We start from the raw sequence: 21,981 nt of genomic DNA, 5'->3' as shown, positions 1-21,981 counted from the left end.
GGCCCACCCGCCACAGCCTCACCATCCCCGAGGAGCCCTCCGCAATTAGCAGCCAGCGTTAATTTACTGAGCCACAGCCAGCTGCTGAGATTGTATTAAATTTTCTGTTTTCTAGACATAACAGGAGGGATAATCCAAAGAGCTGGTCTCCTTTTCAGGAGACCTCCTAAACATGTTTACAAACCCATTAATCATCTGATTACACGGCCCTCTGACCATATATAATAAAATTATTTAAGTTATTTGGAGCCTGCCTCATTTGGCAGCAGTTTTCCCAGCTTCCTATTTTAGTCCATGCCACACCACTCACAGAGAAAGCAAGGGGAGTTTGCCCAGCACCCTGACAGCTTTCAAATCCGCTTGTATTTTCTTGTGGTTTGCATGTCTTTTTTTTTGGAAGACGTTTCCGGGCCAGCCCACTAGTGGCTGAAATGCTTTTCCTAGCAGGCTATCCAGTTTTGCACGCAAGTTCTTTTTTTTTTTTTTTTGTACAAAAACCATGCAACCACAAGCGATTTTAATGGTCTTTGGAAGCCTCTCCCAGGGAAAAGCCCATAAGTAAAAGAAACAGAGACAAAATTGGACTTTCACTGGTTGGTCAGGGCAGAATTCAGGTGTTCAGAATAAAAATCGCACAAATCTAGTGGTACTATTCCTAAAGTGAGGCTTAGTCCCTTTAATAGCAAATAGGCTTGCTTGGTTTCCATCATTCTTTTAATTCACGCTTGATTTCATACACCTGCAGACAGACTTTTGTCCAATATTGGATCCAAACCATGCTTTGGGTTCCTAGAATTACCCCCTTATATTTGCACAGGGTACTCTGGAAGGACTGAACAGTCACCCTACAAGACAGCACCCTGTCTGCCTGGCAGAAATCTGGGTACAGGAAAATATCCGTGGTGTTAGCATAGCTTTAGGCTGGGTATTATCTGCTGCTCCAGCTGAGCAGGAGTTAGCTCTTAAAAAATAATAACAATAATAATAAAAAGTATGATTGCATAATTTCATTAAAAGGGCTCCTCATATTATAATGCACAAATATACATTAAGAACATATACTATCCAAAATTTTATCTTTTTACATGGATTTGAGCTTTTCCCTGCAGTGCTTACAGCCCAGCCCCCTCCAGCTCTTTCTGAGTGCCTGGGAATCAGCTGGGGTAGGGGAAAAACGAGAAACACCACACAATGGAAGTCAGATTAGAATAAATGCAGTGACACAATCTGCACAGTTCCTGGCAAGAAAAGCACAAGTTTGTGCTTTTCATATCCGCTTTTTCAATAAGTTGTAAGTTTCCCTTTTAAGAAATGGTTATAACAAACAGCCTCAATTCCTCTCCTATTAAAGTCAGTAGCAGACATTCACGCAGCTTCCACCACAGCTCCCAGCTGAAGCACTGCCACCTCTCATGAACTAATACTTGCTCAGTGATGTTCTTCTCATAGCTCCAGCTGACATTTGCTATTAAGAAACTCAGCCTTCATTTAAAAAAAAAGTGCTGGCATGCATGGGAAACTCTGAACCTCCTTGTTACATGGAAAACCTTGGAAATTTATACCCAGATGAAAACACTAAGGAAAAAACGCCTAACCTGTTCCTTTCAACATTGTTATTTCTAAGTCGAGGACAGGGGTATAAAAGAGGCAAGGAGGGAATTGAGACATCCATTGTTTTGAACTGCCCAGAACTGACAATATTGCTGTTGGATTCCAGGATTCTTCCGCTCCTTTTGTACTCCAGCAATAAAAATGTGTATTTGGCACAAACCCCTCAGACACTCTTGGAAAATAAAATCGCTGCGATTTGATGCCAGATGTACAGGACACGGAAAATATAAACAGGGGATAATAGGACAACTTCAGTGGTTTGGTATTTAAAGGAGAGACAACCCAGAGCTATGTTTGTGTAACATTTAATGGCAAATCATAGTCTCCACCAACATTATATTATTCTGTTACAGTTTCTTCACACACTGTAAAAGACGCTACAGTAACTGTATATTTAAAAATCCTAATTAAAAAGAGGAACACTCTGTGACAGCAAAAATAACTCAAGGGAGCATGGAAAGGCTGTTTAAATTGCAAAGTGCTATCTATCTAAACTCACCACATGCTGTGTTTATCCTTTCATTTACAGCAAAAAAAAAATCAGAAATCCAAGGCTGGTATAGTGCACATTTCCTAATCATTCCAGTTTACACCCCAAATTATTGGCAACACAAAGCAAACTCTGGTCCAACACCCTGGAGGGATAGCCCCAATCTTAAATCGGTCAGAATTTGCTTTATGCCCTAAACCATCAGGATTTATAGCACTTCCAACTAGGATAAAAAACAGCAGCAGGAAGGAGAGGGTTTGATAACACTTTCCAAACACACTGCATCTACAGGAGCTCTCCAAACCCTCTGGAAAGCTGCATGTCAGCACCCCAGCTATGGAGGCAGACAAGAATTAAGCGACTCGCCCCCGCCGCAGACAGCAGTGGCACCAGCAGAAGCAGAGCCCAGGCTCCTGACGCGTCCTCCTGCGGCTGCAGGGATGGAAAGGGAAAAGTGTTGGATCCCTGCAAGCCATCTCAAACCCTCAAGGAGCAGAGGCTCACGTCTTTGCGTTGGGCAACACCGGGAAGGGAGGGATCGTGGCTCAAGCGCACCGTTCCCCCAGGGAGCCATCAATCCGCCCACGGCCAAACGAAATGGGGCAAAGGCCCAGATCCACTGTATTTACTCTGGCAAAACTCCTCGCTGCAAATGGTGGGAGTTTTGCCTGAATAAATGACATTTGGGGCCCAGCCTGAGCCAAGACATCAGCCCATATGCGAGATCTCTTCCCGCAGGCGTGCAGCACAGATCAAGGTTACCTTCCTCTTCCTCCCAGCACATCACCAAGCACAGGCTGCCGCACGTCTCCAGCCTTCTTATCTGGCAAGGCATTTCGGACACGAAATGCTCTCCGCTGCTAACAAAACAGCACCGATGCCTGCGCTGTGTCACCGCTGACACCTCGTGCAAAGGCTGTTTTGCAGGAGGGAAACTGGCACGAGCACAACAAAGCGTTTTCGAGGTAGGAGCTCAGGACATGGGGAGTGAATTCCCATGGGGGCCACATTCCCGCTGGCCGTGACAATTTCATCCTGAGAAGGGGAAATCGGGGAAATTCCCTTCATTCATGGGAAGACCTACACCCCACTTCCCACCGCCTGCAGCATTTCAGGAGGAGCGGAGAAGGAGCAGTTTCGGGCACATCCCAGCGGTCCCCTCTGCGCACCAGTGCTCCAGCCCTGCCCTGGGGACGGGGAGGCTGCATTCAGAGCCCTCAGCCCAGAAATCTGAGAGCTGACAGCAGTGGCTGTTTGCCGGGACCTCTGCCCATGCCAGCGGGAGCTGGCAGCATGGGTAAAGGAGCTCTTCAAGCCTCACTGGTTAGGTAAACGTGGCTAGAACTTTTAAACCTCTTGGCTTTGTGGCTGCCTTTTTTTTCCCCCCGTGTTCACTTTTTTTCCCTGTCTCCCTTTGAATATACCACTATCATTTCCAGCTTATCCTTTGGGGAATACATATATATATATTTATTGTATATTTAGCTAAGTGGGACATTTTCCATCCCTGTTGACTATTGGTGTGTCATCACTGACTCATTCACGCCAGCAAAGAATCTGGCCCAGTATATTTTCTCTGTAGGTATATATTACACAGCATTACGATTCTGTAAAGCAAGCTTCAGGAGGTAGGTAGCCAACTAATCCCAGAAAAAATAAACTTGGAGGAAGGCAGGGCAGGCTGAGACAGGAGCCGCACTGTGCCGCCTCTGTAACGTCTTCAGGGCAGAGCTGGAAAAGCTCCTTTAGGACACACGAATGGGCATTTTGCCTCTCAGCCTGAAGTTTCCACCTTTCCCAGAAGGGACACTGTCTTGAGAGTAGTTTTTGTTAATTGTTACTTATTCCCAGAGTTTAAAGCGCCACTTAATAACTAACTTTACCTTTAGCTGATGCACTCCCTCACAGCTCTCCCTAAGACACACTGTTTGCCCCTGGGAATACTCACAGCACCTCTTTGTGACTTGAAAAGCTCTCTAAGCTACGGGGTACATTTACAGCTCAAGTGTGCCCAGGGTACTTGAAGAATTGGGAGTTCAACAGTGTTAAACTCCCCTAAAATAGCAGGGTCCTCAAAAAAGGGAGGGGAAATTTGACTGTAAGGCTTCTGAAAGCAGTTCCCCAAGAATGCGTTTACTGAAAACACATCCTCAAAACTGATCTGGGCTGCTCCCTTTGTTTCTCAAGGCAGGACCTGTGCTGGCATTCCTCTCCTTTCCCAGCCGGGATGTTTGGCCGTGGTGGGGAACAGCCCGGGCGCTCCAGCACACGCGGGACCACAGCTTTTCCACAGCATCCCAAAGCTGGGGGAAGGCAGAGATCTGTGCTTCCCATTTGTGGCACTGATGGGTGTCGAGCCCCGCGGGGAGAGGCTTTGGGCTTCACCCCATCCACGCCGGGCTTGCTGCTGCAAAGGCACTTCAGGAAGCAGCGTGCAGGCGGTGCTGAGCCCACGCTAGGAAAAGCGGCGGCGACACACAAGGCACAAAGCAGGGACCCACACGAATCGCTGGGTGGCGTGAGCAAGTAGGGAGGAGAGGGAGCGGGCAGCCCAGCACCCCGACACGGCCTGGTGATGGGACTCAGGCTGACGGTTCCACTTGGAGATCTTGAAGGTGTTTCCCGACTGAGGTGGCTCGATTCTGCGATGTAGTGGCACTTCTGAGCAAGGTGCTGCGGCGAGAGAGGACCACCACAACCCCGGACACACACAGAGGGAAGCGATGCCGGTGGCCTGCTGCAGGAGAGACCCTCCTGGGCTTTCCCGTCCCTCGGGGAAGTTACCGGCGCTTGAGCACCGAAACGCAATCCTTCTTCAGTGGCCCAATCTGCAGGTGGGCATCAACGCTCTCCAGGAAGAAGGCCGGCTTCAGCTTTAACGAGAACAGAGAGGAGAAGTAGTAGTTGATCTTGTTCTGGAAGGGGTTTACCTGAGTCTTCCCCAAAGGGGAGTACTTGAGCTGCCGCAGGCACGTCATCTTGGAGTCCTTGACTCCGTAGAAGGTCAGAGCCTTCTCCGAATACTCCAGGAAGACCCCGATCGTGTGGAAAAATGGCTGCTGGATGACAGACTCAAAGCCACAAAACCAGGCCACGTAGTTCTGTCCGTTCCACTGCAGGCAGCAGGACTTCTCATTGCGCCCCAGGCGGCAGCGGTTGTAGGCTTCGCGGGTGTTGAAGTCCTCGGTGACGACACCGATGCTCACCCAGCCGTCGATGATCTCCACCTCCCAGTAGTAGTTGCCCCGGTTCATGAGGTTCACACCCAGCACTTGCTCGCAGTTGATGAAGCGGATTGGGCTCTCTGGGTAAGGGATGGCGCTAAGCACCCTCTTGGCTCCTTTGGTGCCAAAGAGCTGGATGAATTTGTCGGCCGTGTCGCTGTCCAGGTCAATGATGAAGGCAACTGTGCAGGGCAGGAAGAAGACACGAGGATGACGAGGGAGGAAATCCCCCCAGCCCTCCCTGCTCTGATCCCCTGCTCCAGCGTTCAGCAATTCCCCTGCTCCTTTCCAACCCCAAGCAGCTCATTTTCTGCAGCACCCTTAAGCCATCACCCTGTCCTCTTGGTTTTAAATCCCATGGCTGATTTCAGCTGGTGAGGATAAGGGGCTCAAAACTGTGGCATTCCCATGCCCAGGGTGAATACAGCTTACTGGGCAGAGGAGAGAGCAGACAGGCTGCAAAATGAGCCCAACCATGTTATCAGACATCCAAGAATCCACCTGACAGACTGGTGAAAGGAACATCCCACATGAAAGCAGGCTTCGGGCAACCACAGAGAGCACAGGAGAGCTTTGCCTCCCTTCCTCACCTGCCCCCAGCAAGGCTCTCTGATCTCCTGCCCTCTTCCAGACCTTCCTCTTCCTCGCCCTGCCGTCACCCGCTCACCCAGCACCCCAGCAGAGCAGCCCTGGGCTGCGGCCCCTTTGCCCCCAGCTTCCTCAATTCACACGCCTCTCCCACATGATCCTCCCACCAAACCTTCCCTGCCTCATCACAACTCCTTGCACAGCCCCAAATCGCCCCTCCGTGCCCACCGCTGCCCTGCGGCCAACGAGGCAGAGGCACAAAACCCCGATCTAATTTAACCGAGGATCCAATTCACCCAGGGCTGGAAGGCAGCCGAAATTACACGCCTACAGCCCCCCTGGCAGCTGCTCTGGCAGAACCGCCAGGGAAAAAAAAAATCACCTAAACGGATTAGGGCCGTTGTCAGGAAAGCGAGGAGACTTCCCCGTTAGCTGAGCAATATTTCCTCTGGCGCACGGCAGCAGGGCCAGCGCCTGCCCAGTGAGCGGGACGGAGCTGGCGGGGAGAGGAGCGAGGGGAGATGGGCCATGGCAACAAGTGTCAAAGCAAAAGGCCGCCGCTTACATTTCAGGAAGTAATCCCGGCTCTCCAGGCAGGCGGGATTGTTCGGCTTGTCTGGAAACCGTGACTCGGTCACTGCTGCGAAGAAATAAAAGGGATGGAAGGGGTTTGCCACCAGTAAAAGTGCTGCTGCCACCGCCAAGGGTGTTACTGAAGCGTCACCCCGAGCTGTGGCCGTGTCTCCAACTCTCCCTGCGGGATCAGACCCAGGAAAGGACAGAGGCCACTTTTGCCACCCCAGGGGGACAGGCAGGGGGACAAGGAACCGGCTGCGATTCCCACAGGAAAACGAGGGACAGGAGGGAGCTCAGCCCGGATGGGAACGCAGCCAGGGAGAGTCCCAAACCTCCAGCCACCGTGGTTTCCCACCCCTGGCAGCCCTGGGAGACCACAGCCCGCCCGATGAGGGGATCTCCTGTCCCAGAAGAAACGGTCCCCTTTCACGGGAGGCCTCTTTGGCCACTTGCCCCCTCCCGCAGGGCCCTGCCTAACTCCCAGGCTGTTTGTTGCCTCTCAAGTCTCTGGTCTCCGTGGAAAAATTCATAAAACCTCAAGGAGGAGGCGTTAGCACAGGCAGCGATTGTGCAACCAGGCCTGAGAGAGGGGCCAGCGCTTCCAGGAGCCCCCGAGCCCGCAGCCATCTCCCGGCCACGCGGGGAAGGCACACGTTTGGGTGCCCTGCACAGCACCCATGGGCAGAGGGGCCGGGCGGGCACAAACCTTCCTCCGTTTCCTGGAAATTCAACCCGTCGACGCCTTTCCCCTGCAAGCGGTCCCACTGCTTTTTGCAGACCGCCGACAGCATGTCCTTCACGGCGCACACGGCCTGGGTGCACTTGGTGAAGTTGAGCTCGTTCTGGAAGCTCGGAGCCGGGGAGAGGTTGTCTTCCATGGCTATTTTTAAGGCTTGAAACTCCTGAGCCAAAAAGACAGAATTTCAGGAGGTTTCAAACGCGCCGAAGTTGCCTCTTGTTCCGCAACCCCACCCTGCCCCAGAGGATTTGGGAACTGTCAGCTCGCAGGACTTGGCCCGAAATCAGGCTTGCAGAAGGGAGGAGAGCCTGGCCACGTGTTCCTGGAGCCTTCTCTTCGCTCCCTTTCAAAGCTGGGCTCCAACCGTGCCCGTCTCCTCCCCAAAAGGTCTCTCCTGGCCAGGGTGGGTGCAGGATGGGGCAGTGGGGCACCCCAACCTCTGCCTCTGCGACCCCACACCTGGGTACTGAGCCTGGCCAACACATCAGCTTCTCCTGAGGCCTGGAGAAGGAGGGAGGTGGTGGAGGAAAAAGCTTTGGCAGCCCGCTCCTGCAGCGGCAGGATGCTGCAAACAGGGAGGAGACCCTGCAGCCTCCCATCTCGGGGCTGCCAGCACCCAGCTCCACATGAAACGAAACCAAAACCAACAGACAGCATCTTCAGCTCCTTCCCCTCAACGCCATCCCCACCCAGGCACCTGGAGGAAGTAGACGGTGTCCTTGCTGGGGACGTTCTGCAGGTTTTGCTTGCACTGGGCCAGCTTGGCTCGCCTCTCCTCCTTCCAGCGGAGGTCGAGCTCGACCTCCCCCAGCATGGAGCGCTCCCCGTCCTCGATGAAGCCGGCCACCTCCTTCTGGAAGGTCGCCAGGACCTCAGAGGCTTCTGCAAAGAGCTTCTCCACCCGCTCCTTCTCCTTCATGGCGACACCCTGAGCACAGGGAGAGAGGGGTCGGTGTCACAGGGAGCGGGAGGGGAGCCCCCCGGCCCCCTGCTAACGGAGCGGGGCCATCGTGGTCACCTTAATGAGCTCCACCATCTTCTTGGTCTGCGTGATGGTGACGGCCAGCTCCTCCAGCTCGTTCTCCACATTGCTGAGGAATTTGGCTTGCTGGGCCTGCGGGCACAAAGGGTGAGTGCTGAGCTCTGCGCCCTGCTCAGAGCCCAGCAATAAACCCTGCCAATCCGCAGCCCACACGACTTCGCTTTTGGGCATCAGGTGAAGGGTGCAAGGAGATCATGAGTTATTTTCCCCATTTCCTCCTTCTGGAACCTTCTAAACCCATCCAACCTGCAAGTCTCTCTTCTCACTTGATTACTTCTAGCAAAACTGAGAAGGGCAACCGGGCTGCAAAGCGCAGTGCCCACCTCCATGCTCCCTGCTGCCCTCTCAGCTTGAAACAACAAACCAGGGATTCGAAAGCAAAATTCTGCTCGTTCCCAGGCAGTGATTGCAGCGAGCACCAATAAGCTGCACAGCCAAGGCTGGAAAAAGCCACTTGGGACAGGTGCAGAAACCAAGAGGCAGCCACGGAGCACCCTGGCCCCTGGAAATTTCTTATAAAAGGAAAGCAAAACAGCTCGGGAGCACGGGGTGCTGTTTTGCTGCAAAGGAAGCACCGTCCGAACACGGCGTTTCCTGGCGGGCTATTGTTAGCACCAGCCCGTTACCCATCACGGGGACAGGTCCCTTGGGTGCCAGCAGAGCATCGCACCCTTTGCTGGGTCTGTTCTCCCCCAGAGCTTGGTCCCTGCAGCGTTCACGCCTGGAGAGCCAGGGCAGCCGCCCTCCCTGTCCCCCATTCCCTCCCCGCAGACAGCGGTGGCAGAGGTGACGCTGAGCAGCGCCCGTCTTGGTCCAGCAGCTCCGAGGAGCTGGGATCATGCGTGCTTTCTATTTTAAGGCCCCTATGACTAATCAGAAGGGTTTCCCCGCAGCCCCAAGAGCCCACGAAGGAGCAGGAGCTGGCTCGGGGCTGCCACTGTCTGCGTCCCAAGTTCACACCTGGGATGAGCAAACCCCCCGAGGTCCCTGAGGTCCCTGATGCCACCACGCTGCCAGCTCCATCGCCCTGTGCCCAGGCCTCATGCTGGGAGCCCTGGGGGTGTTTGTGGGTGCGAATCTGGGAGGTGACTCAGCCGCATCTGGGAATGGGAGTGACGGAAAAAAACCCTGCTGCCAAAAGGCGCAGCACAAAGGGCTCATGGAGCGGGAGCTGAGGCCGGGCAGGGAGCCAGCGCGCGGGGAAAAACCTCCTTGACGGAGCTGTGGGAACGAGACGGAGAGGGCGGGCACCCCATCGGGGCGGCGGGGCTGGGGAGATCCCACGTGCCCGTGTCCCCCATCCCCAAACCCAAAGGGACAACGGGATCGGCCAGCCCACCCCACATCCCACGGGGCACCCCGCCGGCACGCACCCCACACCGGGACGAGGTGGGAACAGGGTTCAAGGCCCACCCCATGCATGGCACCCCGCCGCGATTCCATCCCCGCCGCACCCACAGCACCACCACCCACCCCTCGCCGTGCACCCAGCGCCCACCCTCGCCCCGTTACACCCCCCCAGGCCCCCCCACATCCCCCCGCATCCCCCCACGCACCTCCTTGAGCTCCCGCTCCCGCTCGAGGGGCACCACGTCGTGGGCTCGGTGCTCGTGGGCGCGGCAGCGGGGGCACACGCAGGTTTGCTCGGCTCGGCAGAAGCCGTCGAAGGGCTGCAAGTGGCGGGGGCACAGCCCTTCCTCCAGCCTCCGGAGGGGAGCGACCAGGCGGTGGGCTCGGAAAGCGGGGGACCGCCGGTGGGGCTCCAGGTGAGCCCCGCAGAAGGACGCCAGGCACACCAGGCACGAGCGAGCCGCCGCCGCCCGAGCCCCCTCGGGGCACACGTCGCACAAAACCCCCTCCTCCCCTTCCTCCTCGTCCTCCTCTTCCTCTTTCTTCTCCTCTTTCTCCTCTCCCCTCTCCGGCTGCTCCTCCTCGGCTCCCGGCGCCATCGGCGGGCTGGGGGCGGTGAGAGGGGGGGAGCCGGCACCGGGTGGGCTCGGGTTTGGGCTCGCCTCGACGGGGGGGGACGCGGGGCCGGCAGCCCCCAGCAGCGGCAGGACCTCGCACAGGGCTCGGTTCTTGCGGAGCCGCAGAGCCGCCGGGAAGGGCTCCTGGCACAGCGGGCAGCGAGCAGCCGCCGCCCCGCCCGCCGCCGCCCCGCCGTCGGGGGGGCCCGTCCTCCCCCGGAGCTTCCCCAAGCAACCCTGGCAGAAATTGTGCCCGCACGGCACCGTCACCGGATCCTTCAGGATATCCAAGCAGATGGGGCAACCGAAAGGACCGTCGGGCAAACCCGGCACGGCCAGCGCTAGCCTCAACGCCGCCGAGGTGGCGGCGGAGGGGACCGCCCGGCTGCTCCCGGCGGTGGCCTCCATCCCTGCTCGCCCCCGCGGCCCCAACGGCGGCTGTGGGGCGGGAGGGAGGGAGGGAACCGAGCTCCGCCCGCCCGCTCCGCCTCCTGCCCGCCGTCGGGGAGCCCCGGCCCCCGCCGCTCTCGGCCCCTCCGGGCGCTGCTGCGCACCCCGGGGCCGGGAGGGGGGCACCGGGAGCCCCCCTCGGGCAGAGGTCGCGTCCCCGAGTCCGTGTCCGGGGATGGGGAAGGGCAGCCGGGGGCCTGGTCCTCGGGGACACTGAGGAGCTGGGAGGGAGGTGGTGGGGATGGGGTGGGATGGGAATGGGGTTTGGACAGGGATAGGGAAGGGAATAGGGGTGGGAATGGGATGGGGATGGGTTTGGGATGGGGATAGGGTGGGCATGGGGATGGGATGGAGATAGGGATGGGACAGGGATAGGGAAGGGAATAGGGGTGGCAATGGGATGGGGATAAGGACAGGATGGGACGGGACAGGGAGGCAGCAAAGTGCTTTCAGTCTGCGGAGCTGCCCGCTAGACACAGGGTGACCCCCACAGAGGCCGTTTTTCATCTTGGATAAGCTCCCAGGTCCACACCAGCTCACCCAAGGACAGGGCCGGGAGGTGCAGGGGGAAGGAGGGAGCGCAGAGAGCCGAGCCCCGTCTGCCCCCGAAGGCAGCGATTCCTCCTCCAGGCTCCTTCTCTCCACAGGAACCACGACGAGCTGACTCCTCGCCTTGCACAGCCCCAGCGCCTCTGAACCCGGTGCCCAGTTTCACCCAGTCACTCCTCACCAGCAGCCCTGGGGAAACACCGGAGCTGCGCTCTCACCCTTGGGAAAGCTTCAAAGCTTGGGGTTTTCTTCCACACCGGATCAGCCTTGGGGCAGAGCTGCAGCAGGGCAGGCTTCCTTATCACAGCGCTGCCATAAATAAAGCACCTGCTGCTGCTGCCGCCGCCGCCGAGGGGCTGCTTCCTGCTGCTGGCCCCGTCAGGATGTGGGAGCAGGGACGCCCAGCTCAGCCCTGCCCCGGCCTCTTGGTCTCACATCTCCCACCAGCATCGAGGTCAAACCGGTAGAAAACCAGCCCTTTATTGGGAAAGCGGCATCTTACAAAGAGCAGCTGCAGTGTGGTGCCCCCAAAAGTGGCTCTGCCAAGGGACATAGGAGGGCTGGGGACCCGCTCCAGCCTGCCTGCAGCACCTGGGGCCCACCCCAAATCTCCTCCAGGCTTGTTTTCTTTTTTTTTTTCCAGGATGAGAGGAAGAGAATCACGGCCTTCCACCCCCGCACAGCAAGTGGGGCCTTGATTCCGCTGCAAGGGCATCACCCTTACCAGCACATCTTCTCCCTGTGACATGTCACCGTTGTGCTATTTGCATATGCAAATCAGGGCTGATGGGGATGCCCGGCCTCTCATTAAAGTCACTGCACCCCATCCTGCCCCGAAGATGGTGCTTGGGGAGCCGGCTGGGGCTGATCCCTGCGGCCCAGCGTGACGGCGCGGCCCTCGCAGAGCCAGAAGACGGGGTAGAGCGGCTCGGTGAAGACGGCGTGGAAGCAGTGGATGAGCCGCGTCTCCTCCCCGAGCCCGTAGAACGAAAGCAGCCCCCGGCCGTAATCCAGGCGGACCCCCAGCTGGGTGTAAAGCCTCTCCTGGATTTTCTCCTCCCGGCCCTTGTGCCAGGCCAGGTAGCCGTCCTCCCGCACCTGCAGCCCCCACGAGCCCCCATCCAGCCCGATGCTGAACTTGTGGCCCGGGGGCTGCCGCCGGGAGAGGCCGCGGTACGTGGCCCCCAGGATGACGGAGTGGCTGGAGATGGCCACCTCCCAGTAGTGGCAGCCCTGCCCGTAGCCCTGCTCGCACAGCACCTGCCAGGGCTCGAAGGGGCTGCCCCGCTCCTGCCACCCGCCCGCGGCGCCGGTGCCGTGCCTGGCTCGCCGCTGGCCCTTGGACAGCTCCAGGTACTTGTTGGCTGTGTCGGGATCGAAGGTGAGGTTGCGGTGGTCTGGGGAGAGAAACGGGGCCCGTGGGGCCGAAATGCTCGGTCCCACCTTAATGGCTCCAGGCTCGCGCCAGCTGGAGTGGTTTAAGCTACGTAGGGCTGCCCCAAAAATAGAGGGGAACAACGCGCAGCTGGCTCGGAGGAGAAGAGGAGGGAGGTGGGGGTGATACCTGCCCGCTCCCCAGCTATGAGGAGCCGAACCAGAGCCCTGAAATAGTTGGGGGGGCACAAGGACGCTGCGCTTTGCACAGCCCCCAGGGGGAAAACACAAACCCAGCAGCACCTAGCGAGCGTGCAGCAGCTCAGGGGTAGTTTTGGAGGAGAGGTGCTCGATTTGAAGAGTAAAATATCGTGTGGGTGGAGGTAGGGAACCAGGTGGATGATGAGCAAACATGGAACTGCAGGGAGTTACTCTCATCAGGTGGTGGTAACTCCTCCTGGCACGTGGCAGCCCCAGCACCCCACAGCAACCTGGCCCAGCTGCCTGTTCTGGGCTTAGGTCTGCTGCTCATAACTAAGTTTTTCTGTTTGTTTGCTTTTGGCTATTAATAACGCTGAGAACAGTCTGTGGGACTTGATGGAAGGAATCCTTATAGGTCCCGTGCGCACCGATTGCCTTCCCGGGAAGAGTGTGACCTGAGCAAAGAGCCCTAAATACCCCATCCCTCCTTTTTTTCCCATCAAGGAGATGGGAGAAGGAGCATTTAGGAACAGGTCCCTAAGGAATCAGAGTGGCATCAGCCCAGGGAGGGGAAGGGAAGGATGCAGCTGGGCATGGGGGCCTGGGGATCTAGGACATGATCTGCAGTGACTGACCCAATGCCAGGCACTGGCAGCCCCCATTTTTATGGGAAAGTCCGTCCTGGTGCTGCTGTCCCCCTAATGAGCCCCTTCCCAGCCCCACAACGTCCCCCCCATGCTCCTCACCCTTCAGAAACTCAGCTCGGATCTGGCACTTGGGGAGAGGGGTCGCCGCCTTCATCTCTGTCCCCTTGGGCTGCACCGGGCCTGTGGGGGACAGGGACAGGCACGCTGAGTGACACCACCCAAAAACTCGTCCCTTGGATGCGAGGAGGGGGAGGAAATCCATCGTGTCCAGGCCTGAGAGGCGGCACGTGTGCTGCCAGCAAGGAGGGGACACACAGGGGAGCCCCCCAGCCCCTCCTGTTCCCCTTGATGCCCATCTGCTGGAAAGCAGCACGGTGACACTGCCCTGGGTGACGTGGAGCCCTGTGGGATGGCCCCGCAAGCAGAGAGCTTACCTGGGACAATGGGGTTGGGGGATTTGGGGGCCATGGCGCCGGGCAAATCCTCCAGCAGGAGCCGGGAGATGCCGGTGAGGATCTCGCTGAAGGGCTCCACCACGCCAGCCGCGTCGAACTGCACCGGGGGTGGCACCGCCAGGCTCTCCCAGGCCGGGAGCAGGGGGAATTCCTGCGGACGGACACACAGACACCCGAGCACCATCCTGGGGAGGAGCAGCAGCTCCCAAACCTGCCCACAGACACCGCGCGTCTCCCCGCTGAGTGCCCCCAGAACATCTACGGCCAGCGTTACGGGGCAAGGAGCGGGACGGTACCTCGAGGAAGGTCCTGTGGTCTGTGGTGGAGACCAGCAGGTCCCGTGCCTGCTCCTGGTGCTGTCTCAGGGTGTCCAGGTGCCCCTTCAGGGTGTTGGAATCCTCCTCCACGCGTCTCAGCGCTGCTGACAGTTCTTGCTCGACTTTGGCCACCATCTGGCACTGGAAAGCCTGCAGGCTTTTCTCCAGGTGGGCGAATTTGCTCAGGATCACCGATCTGAGCTCCTCGGAGGAGTCCTGGCGAGGAAGACCGGTGAGACCCAGCGCACTCCCACCTGTGGCTCCAATGCCGAGGCGGTCATGGCGTCACCTTGATGCTCTGCGTTCGCTCCTCCAGCTCCTGCAGCGCCCGCTCGATCTTCTCCGACTCCTCCTGGGCTTCTTTCACAGACTTTTCCAGGAGGGCCTGCGGAGGGGAGCACCAACACCCCGTGGCAGAGCACATTGCTTGCTTTGCCCCCAGGAGCCTCCAGGACAAGGCTCAGGGGGCAGGACAAGGCTTGGGAAGGAGAGAGGCTGCGTCCAGGGGCACAAAGTGGCTTTGCTTTGTTTTGTGTCTTTAGGGCTGTTTCCTCTAGATCGGGGAGGGGGATCACAAATATTGCAACGTTTATTTAACCCGTGCTGCTGGGTTCACCCAGCTCTCTGCTGCTCCAACAGCCCCTGGCATCTGGGGGAGCCGCTGGGTGCCGGTGGCATCTCCAGGGCCCGTGGCAGTTCAGCAGAGGCCGGGCACAGCTCAGTGCACTTTGGTACATCACAGCCCTGGCTTTGGGGTCAGCAGCAGAGGGTGCCGCACCACGCACCCTGCTCACCTCCCACCGCCCCAATTTCCCACCTGCTTCCTGGAGTGCACCTCCTCGAAGAGCGCCCACCGGTGCCGCTGGCACTGCCGCATGATGCAGACGCAGCAGATGCACCGCTGCTCGTCCTCGCAGTACAGATCCAGCGATTTCCCGTGCCGCGGGCACAGCCCGCCGGGGGTCACCTCGCACCGCTTCACCCCCGTCTTGCTCCCCTGCACCAGCTCCAGCACTTTGCTCAGGGTGACGTTCTTCTTCAGCTCCAGCTGCGGCGCGCAGCTCTGGCGGCACTCGGGGCACGAGTAGCCCTGCTTGGCCCCGGCGGCCGCCTGCTCCTGTTTGCTCTGGTGGTCGCTGATGCAGCGCTTGCAGAAGTTGTGGCCGCAGGGCAAGGTGATGGGCACCTTGAAGAGCTCCAGGCAGATGGAGCACACCAGCTTCTCCTCCAGCTTGGGCGAGATGGACAAAGCCATCTCGTGCCTGGGATCGGGGCAGCGAGGGAAAGAAGCTGGAGAAACAGAAACCCCGCTGGGGAAGGAGGAAGAGCTGGGTGACGCCGAGCTCAGAGGCGGGTCAGGGCTCCGAGCCAGGTGCACCCTTAAAGGGACACCCAGTGGGTGGCCGCTCGTCCCTCGGCCACGCGGGCTCTGCCCTGTGCCCCCCTGGGAGCAGCAGGGCGCTGCGGGAAGAGAAAGTGCCACGGTGACAGCATGGGGAGACGCATGGCAGAGGCTAACAGCATCCGAAGCAAGCGTGTTCCCATGGATACACATTCCTCTGTATTTAATTTCACTCTTTTTTTTTTTGGAAGGAGCTTCCTGGCATCCTCAGCTCTGCCAGAGCCCGGTCCCTGAGCAACGCAGGAGTCGTGGCTGACAGTGAGACCTCGGCACAGCCCCGCTGGCAGCCTCATGGCTGCTGCAGCCCCTTGTCCCCTCCCTCTGCGGTGACGAGGGCTGTGCCACAGCCCAGCCTCGCAGCTTTCCATCTCATCCAGCTCCTGTCGGCTTGTGCCACCGCCTGCAGCCCCCGCTCCTTAGGGCCGGACACTCCTGGCCTGCTCCTTTTGCCACCTGGGTGCGGGTTGGCGGGTCTGCACCCCAAAACACAACAGAGATTTCATCCAGGCAATCAGCCCCTGCTCGGACAGCTGCTGGGGTCTGCTGCCTGGAGGTGGCTGCGCTGCCATGTACCACACGCCTCCACTTTGTGTCTTCCAGCTGTTTCACAAGTAAACGCCAGGAGCTTTTACAGCCTTCCAGTCCCAGCCTTATCTACTCACTCTTGCAGACGTCTTATTGCTGTGTGCACACTCCCAGCCTGCAAAACACGGGCAGGTCGGCCTTAACCTGCAGGTTTTGCAACCTCTGCATACGTCCTGGCTTTGCATTCACCTGCTGCAGCCAGGGATGTTGCTGGCAGCAGGGCAGAGCCCCTTCCGTAGCGGGGCGGAAGCTCAGAGTCACCTCCCCAGGCTGCAGGGCCTCGGAGTCTGTCACAATTTGCTGCACCCCACAGCACCCCTTCAACCAAGACAAGCAGCAGCTTCCAAAACATTGATTTTGGCTGCATCAAGTTCTGGACAAGTGTTAAAAACTGAGAGAGGAGCACAACGTGACCTTTTTCTGCCTGGGACTGCGTGAGACCAGCTCTCCAGTTGCACCCCACCAGCTCATCCACCCCCGCTTAAACCGGACCCCAAAACCCTTCAGGACACAGTCCTGAGCAATGGCAGGAGGTGGGCGCTGCTGCACAAGCTCTTTTGCTTGCTGGTGGGGGTTTAGGAAGAGGGGGACGTCAGATAAACTTACTGGGAGCTGGGAACAGGCAGCTGCAATGGCAGGAACACGCTGATTTTTGGGTGGGGTTATTTAAAACATGAGAATGGGGTTGTACTAAGGGCGTTATTCTACAGTCGTAGAATAACAGAATATCCCGAGTTAGAAGGGACCCATAAGGATCATTGGGTCCAACTCCTAGAAAAGCAGAAAAAAAAAGCATAAAGAAAGCAGAGGAAAAAAGAAAGAAAAAAAAAAAAGCAAGCAGAGCAGAAAGCAGTGTCTGCAGCTGGGGTACAGCATGGGCAGGGTGCCAGGCCACCACCACGTCTGCCCCAGCCCTGCCAGCTCTGCCTTTAATCATTTATCCACAGCTGGTGTGGGCTGGCTGTGTGAGGGGAAGGAGACTGAGGTCCCCCCGCCTGAGTAGCTGTTAGGAGAGATTATCTTCCCAAACGTCTCCCGTGTATGTTTACCACCTGCGTGTTGCGCTCCTCCCTCCCCACAACACCCGAGAGGGGAAGGAGATCCGGGCCAGGGGAAGGGAAGGGCTGCGCCTCCCTGCTGCGCCCCGCCGAGCTCCCCAGCAGCTGGCTGACACACTGAGCTCTTCCCAAAAAAGACGGGACAGCGCCACCACCGTCGCTCCGCGCGTGTTTAATCAGACTCATCTCTTTCACAGGACTGCTGAAATAAAAGCTGGCACAGTCCTGAAGCCCAGCACCAATAAGGGAAGGAGGTGCAGGTTGGCCTAGCCTGGTTTTTCATAAACAGGCAAAAGTAGAACCGTGATCCTTCCAGAGAAGCCAGGCAGGGCAGTTCTGAGGGACTCTGCTCTGCCTCTGCTCCTCATCAGCTCTGCTACAGAACCAGTAGCAAGGCTGCAGCCTGGATTTATTTTCATCGTGCTCTTAAATAGCCTTTTTCCCATGTGGCTGCCAGCACCGACTGCCTGTTGCCCTCAGCTGCACGCTTCCCAGCGCTGCCAGCAAAGTGGAACGGCCAAGGGAGCGGGATTTTGTTGTCTCCCTCTAGAGGTGCAGACTTCTCCGGTCCACAGAGCGGTGTGAAGGCAGGGAAGGCAGCAGCCCCACCTGCTGGGCCTGCGTTGCAGCGGGCACCGGGGCCAGGAGGCAGCTAGTAAATGCCGTAGGTGGGCTCCGTGGTGTCCCGGTACCTGTCCAGGTACCTCAGAGGCTGGTGGCGCGGGAACTTGACCTGTGGAGGATGGTAAACGGGCGGCCGCACAAACTCGAACACGGGCTCTCTCATATCTGCAAAGGGAACACACACAATGCCTCGGGTTCAAACCCCAGGCCCTCCCCCAACAAGATCTGAGACCAGGGCTGCTCAAGCAAGCCCCAGTGAAGGCTCTTCTTGCTGTTATTTTAAAATGCTTGCTCCAAACGGCCTCGTAGAGGCTGTTCCCTCAGCCTGCTGTTAGCATGGAGGAAGATGGCTCAGTAAGAACCAGGTAAGGGAGCTCTGACAGCCAGAAGCAAGCAAGAGCTTACAGCAAGAGCTCATTCACCGACGCCGTGCGTGATGTACGGGGCACAGCCCGGCCCCTGAGCAGCCCCGTGCAGCACTCCCCCACGCTGCATTTCTTACTGAGAAGCTGGTGGAAGACCCAGGTCACGGAGCTGTCCCACTGGCACTGGAAGAACGCCAGCCCCGCTGGGGTCATGCTGTCCTCGTGCTTTCTGTAGAAGTCGAACGTGCTGAAGGTTCGCATCTTGAGGCTGTGGCTGGAACGAGACACGAGCACAAGAGCTGAGGTGAAGCTTGCTTCCTGTGGCACCCTGCTAGGCAACAACTTCCCCACATCATCCCAGAGTCTATACAATAAACGTGCAAAAGGCAATCACTAAAGGAAAATTTCCGAGCTTCTCCAGCCCTGCATAAACCTCTGCCCTAGGCAGGGCGAGCTGCTTTCTTAACAGCCTGGTTTAAAGCAACAGGACCCCGTGGTGCTTGCAGGGCTGAGATTGGGGCTTCAGGTGACACACAAAGTCAAAGCAGCTCGGAACAACCCCACAGGCTGGGAGGAATTGCTCTGCTACAGCAGCACTAAGCACGAGGTCATAACAAGCGATAACAGCTCGGCCAAAGGAAGAGAGAAACTGCCCAGTGGAAGCCTGAATTACCACGGCGTCGGCCGAACGTCCTCGCTGAAATCTATGGGGCGTTCTTGCTTGAAGAGGAGGAAGACAAAGCGATGGTAGCCAGTTCCCATGGCGGGGAAGGGGGGCAAGTAGTGACAGATCTCCTTGCCCGCCTTGATGTCGTTGCCGGGGATGTTTGTCCTGGACACAAACACATTTATTTAATTAAATACCCAGTCATTCCCCTCCTTTACGACCCGCAGTTTCATCCAGGGTTACAGGTCACCCTCAGCTCCACACTGGTGTTTGACAAGCGAACAGACAGTAGGGGCTGATTCCACTGAAGAAAAAATCACACCCAGTGATTTCAATGCCGAGCAGCAGCAACATCTGCAACTACTGCATTTTCACAGCAGGACCCAGAACAGAGGGTTACAGAAGCTAACGGCAGGAGCATCAGGGAAAGTCGAGGACCACAGAAACAATCCCAAACTGCAAGAAGCGGCTCTGCTGTCTATACTCACACCAGCCAGTGGAGGTACTCCGCGTCAGTCTCTCTTAGGTGTCCATCTGCAAACACACACACACAGACACCTCAGTGACAACTCCACGTCTGCATCAACCCCAAAGTGAGAACGCCCGGATCCTCACAAAAAGGACACCTCGGGTGACGTTGCGTGGGTTGCTTCACTTCACTGTGCCCTGGTTTCCCCGTGCCAGCTAACCTACCTCCCTCGACAGGTTGCCAAGGAAGAGGAGAGTTTGGGGGTAAACAAATGAGTGGAGTCAGGGAACTGCCTGCTCCATACCATGACAAAAGTCCTGTTGCATCACTGTCCCATCTCTCAACTGCTAGATGTGGGGAGGCTACAAACCCTCCTGTGCAGGCAATGTTCTGCAAACATCCATTTCTTGTCTCGCATTTGACAGAAGGGCACAGAAATACTCAGAAAACGGAACTCATGTGGTTTCTTTGAGAGTGTAGTCCCTCAAAGCAAGGAAATTCTAATTCCTTTCCAGTCTTTGAAGTGGTTTTCTGCACCTGGAGCTTAGGGGACAGCCCCCACTTAGCAGCTGTCACGTCATCTCTGACTGCACAGCCAAAAGAAACAGGAGCTAAGCAAAAGCAGAGTGCTACCACCCAATTTAAACACGTTTCTAAGAGCCTTGCACTCACCTGGATTTGTGAGCAACAAAGTCCAGAGGGAGCCTTTATCTGCCTCGTATGACACTTCAGGGGGATTGGAAGCCTAAATGTAAAGACAATGGAAATCATTTGAGCAGCAGGTTCCATTAAGATCAGGTCAAGATTTCTAACCCAGAGAACGTGAATTTGTCACGGGCACGGTCATGTCAGAGTAACCCAGCTCCCTCTGGAGAGCCCCAGGAATGTTAAGAGCCGTCAGCCTGCTGACTGACTGATCTCATCGCGCACTTCTGTCCTTATCCCATCCAAAAACCTTGTTTCCTTCAACCCAGAAGAAATACTCTCATAAAACAACCCCCCAGAATGGACAACGCCAACCAGAAGCACCTGGCAGAAAGAAACAGGCTCCCCATGGGGCCAGGGTTGCTCACACACCTCTGTTGGAGTCACCATGTTCCCGTAGTACACCGGCACGAGGTGCTCGTCCTCCTGGCTGTACTCCACTCTCAGGCTAACCCAGGGGGTGAAGGTGCCCTTCTGGAACAAGTCGCGGAATATCCCATAATACTCTGCCAGGCGCTGCTTGTGGAACGGGCCGCTGGTCTTCTCCCACTCTGCTCTGACCTCGTCGAGGGGGATGAGTGCTGTGGGGAGAGAGAAAACTGCAGGAGCTGCTGGGAGAGGGAGCAGCTGGGGCGGGGAGCAGCGGGGCACAGACCAGTCCGGAGCCGTGCTGCTCTTTCCATCTCGGCGTTTTGGTGGTTCTGCTTCAGGATCTTTTTTCTTTCCTGATGTTCCTTCACTTTCAACAGCTTCCCACGCGGCAGGCTGATATCAGTCTTTGGTTCTTTAAAGAGGGGTGAAAAAAACATTTATGTATAAAATCCGAACACCCGCCCCCAAAAGTGCTCTACAATATGCTTAGAAAGTGGAAGAAAGAGACACAAAACTGCAGCCATCAGTCACTTGATTCTGCCACCTCTCTGTCTTCCCTCTGCACCTCCACACTTCTGCTTTTTCCTCCTGCCCAGCTCCTTGCACGCCCAGATCTGGGAGTTTGCCACCTGGTGAGCAGGTCTGGGGTCCTCAGCAGACCAATCCAACTACATTACTTGCTGCATATGGTTTAAAGGGCTGTTTCCTGGTCTTATTTCTTGGATACTGTAGAGGTTTCTGGAAATCCCTTATCTATCCTGCCTGTTTTGGCAGGTTCTGTCCAGCCTCCCTCCTTCTAGAAAACGGTTATCTGTCTCCCTGAAAATATCCACGCTCTGCAAAAGGGCCAGCCTCGTACCAAACCATTTCATCACGTCATTACAGAGCAGGGTTTGGGGCCAACCCACGGCCCCAACAACAGGCAGCGCCCCCGACCTTCAGCCACAGAGCCGCGGAGCCCTTCCCGCGAGTACCTGGCTCGGGGCTGGCATACTGCCGGTACGTCTTCCACCACCGGGCCTTCCTGCCCTCCTTCTCGGCCTGCCTGAAGTACCGGGTGAAGCTGCGGTATTTCTCCAGCGCCTCCAATTTGCCGACATCGATCTCCTCGTTCGGCATCGGGCCCAGCGGGGCCGCCCGCCTGCAGAGAGCAGCTGGAAAAGGGGAGAGTTCAGGAGAAGGGCTTCAGGAGAAGGGCTTCAGGAGAAGGGCTGCAGGAGAAGGGCTGCAGGAGAAGGGCTGCAGGAGGGCCGAGGGGCCGCAGGGAGGCCCCGGGGTCGGAGCAGGCCGCACGCTGCCCCCCCTCCCTCCCGGACCTGCTTCCCCCGGGCCTCCCCACGGTCCCCCCCAGGGACCCCGGGCCCCGAGGCCGCCCCCAGCCCCGTCCCCGTCCCCATCTCACCGGCGGTGCCGAAGGCCCGGGCTCCCCGCAGGGCCGCGCTCAGCAAGGGCGCCGCCATGATGCGCACCGCCCTCAGCGGAAGGGCCCCGTTGCCATGGCAAC

At 57.5% G+C, this 21,981-nt stretch overlaps 3 protein-coding genes across 3 annotated transcripts; all 3 read right to left on the bottom strand.

Annotated features, from left to right (window-relative positions):
* Positions 1–1,900: 1,900 nt before the first annotated feature.
* Positions 1,901–10,645, bottom strand: TRIM47 (tripartite motif containing 47; the record flags this gene model as incomplete). Its single annotated transcript, XM_084298341.1, has 6 exons — positions 1,901–5,507; positions 6,479–6,553; positions 7,196–7,391; positions 7,926–8,156; positions 8,247–8,342; positions 9,827–10,645. 6 exons carry the CDS (start codon positions 10,643–10,645, stop codon positions 4,882–4,884), a joined length of 2,043 nt encoding a protein of 680 aa, XP_084154467.1. The 3' UTR covers positions 1,901–4,881.
* A 1,118-nt stretch (positions 10,646–11,763) lies between these two features.
* TRIM65 (tripartite motif containing 65) lies at positions 11,764–15,515 on the bottom strand. The gene is made up of 6 exons (XM_084298236.1): positions 15,048–15,515; positions 14,520–14,615; positions 14,210–14,446; positions 13,893–14,064; positions 13,558–13,638; positions 11,764–12,633 (listed from the first exon to the last, which is right to left on the bottom strand). The coding sequence occupies exons 1-6, from the start codon at positions 15,483–15,485 to the stop codon at positions 12,050–12,052; spliced, it is 1,608 nt and encodes a 535-aa protein (XP_084154362.1). The 5' UTR covers positions 15,486–15,515; the 3' UTR covers positions 11,764–12,049.
* Positions 15,516–17,427: 1,912 nt separating this feature from the next.
* On the bottom strand, positions 17,428–21,981 carry MRPL38 (mitochondrial ribosomal protein L38). Its single transcript, XM_084298442.1, has 9 exons — positions 21,880–21,981; positions 21,452–21,631; positions 20,761–20,889; positions 20,478–20,686; positions 20,073–20,145; positions 19,420–19,465; positions 18,938–19,096; positions 18,402–18,538; positions 17,428–18,064 (listed from the first exon to the last, which is right to left on the bottom strand). The coding sequence occupies exons 1-9, from the start codon at positions 21,935–21,937 to the stop codon at positions 17,928–17,930; spliced, it is 1,128 nt and encodes a 375-aa protein (XP_084154568.1). The 5' UTR covers positions 21,938–21,981; the 3' UTR covers positions 17,428–17,927.

Source organism: Netta rufina (genome assembly GCF_964035555.1).
Source record: "Netta rufina genome assembly, chromosome: 19".
Classification (NCBI taxonomy): Eukaryota; Metazoa; Chordata; class Aves; order Anseriformes; family Anatidae; genus Netta; species Netta rufina.
The sequence above is the reverse complement of the archived record's forward strand: the minus strand, read 5'-3'. Positions and strand labels throughout refer to the sequence as shown.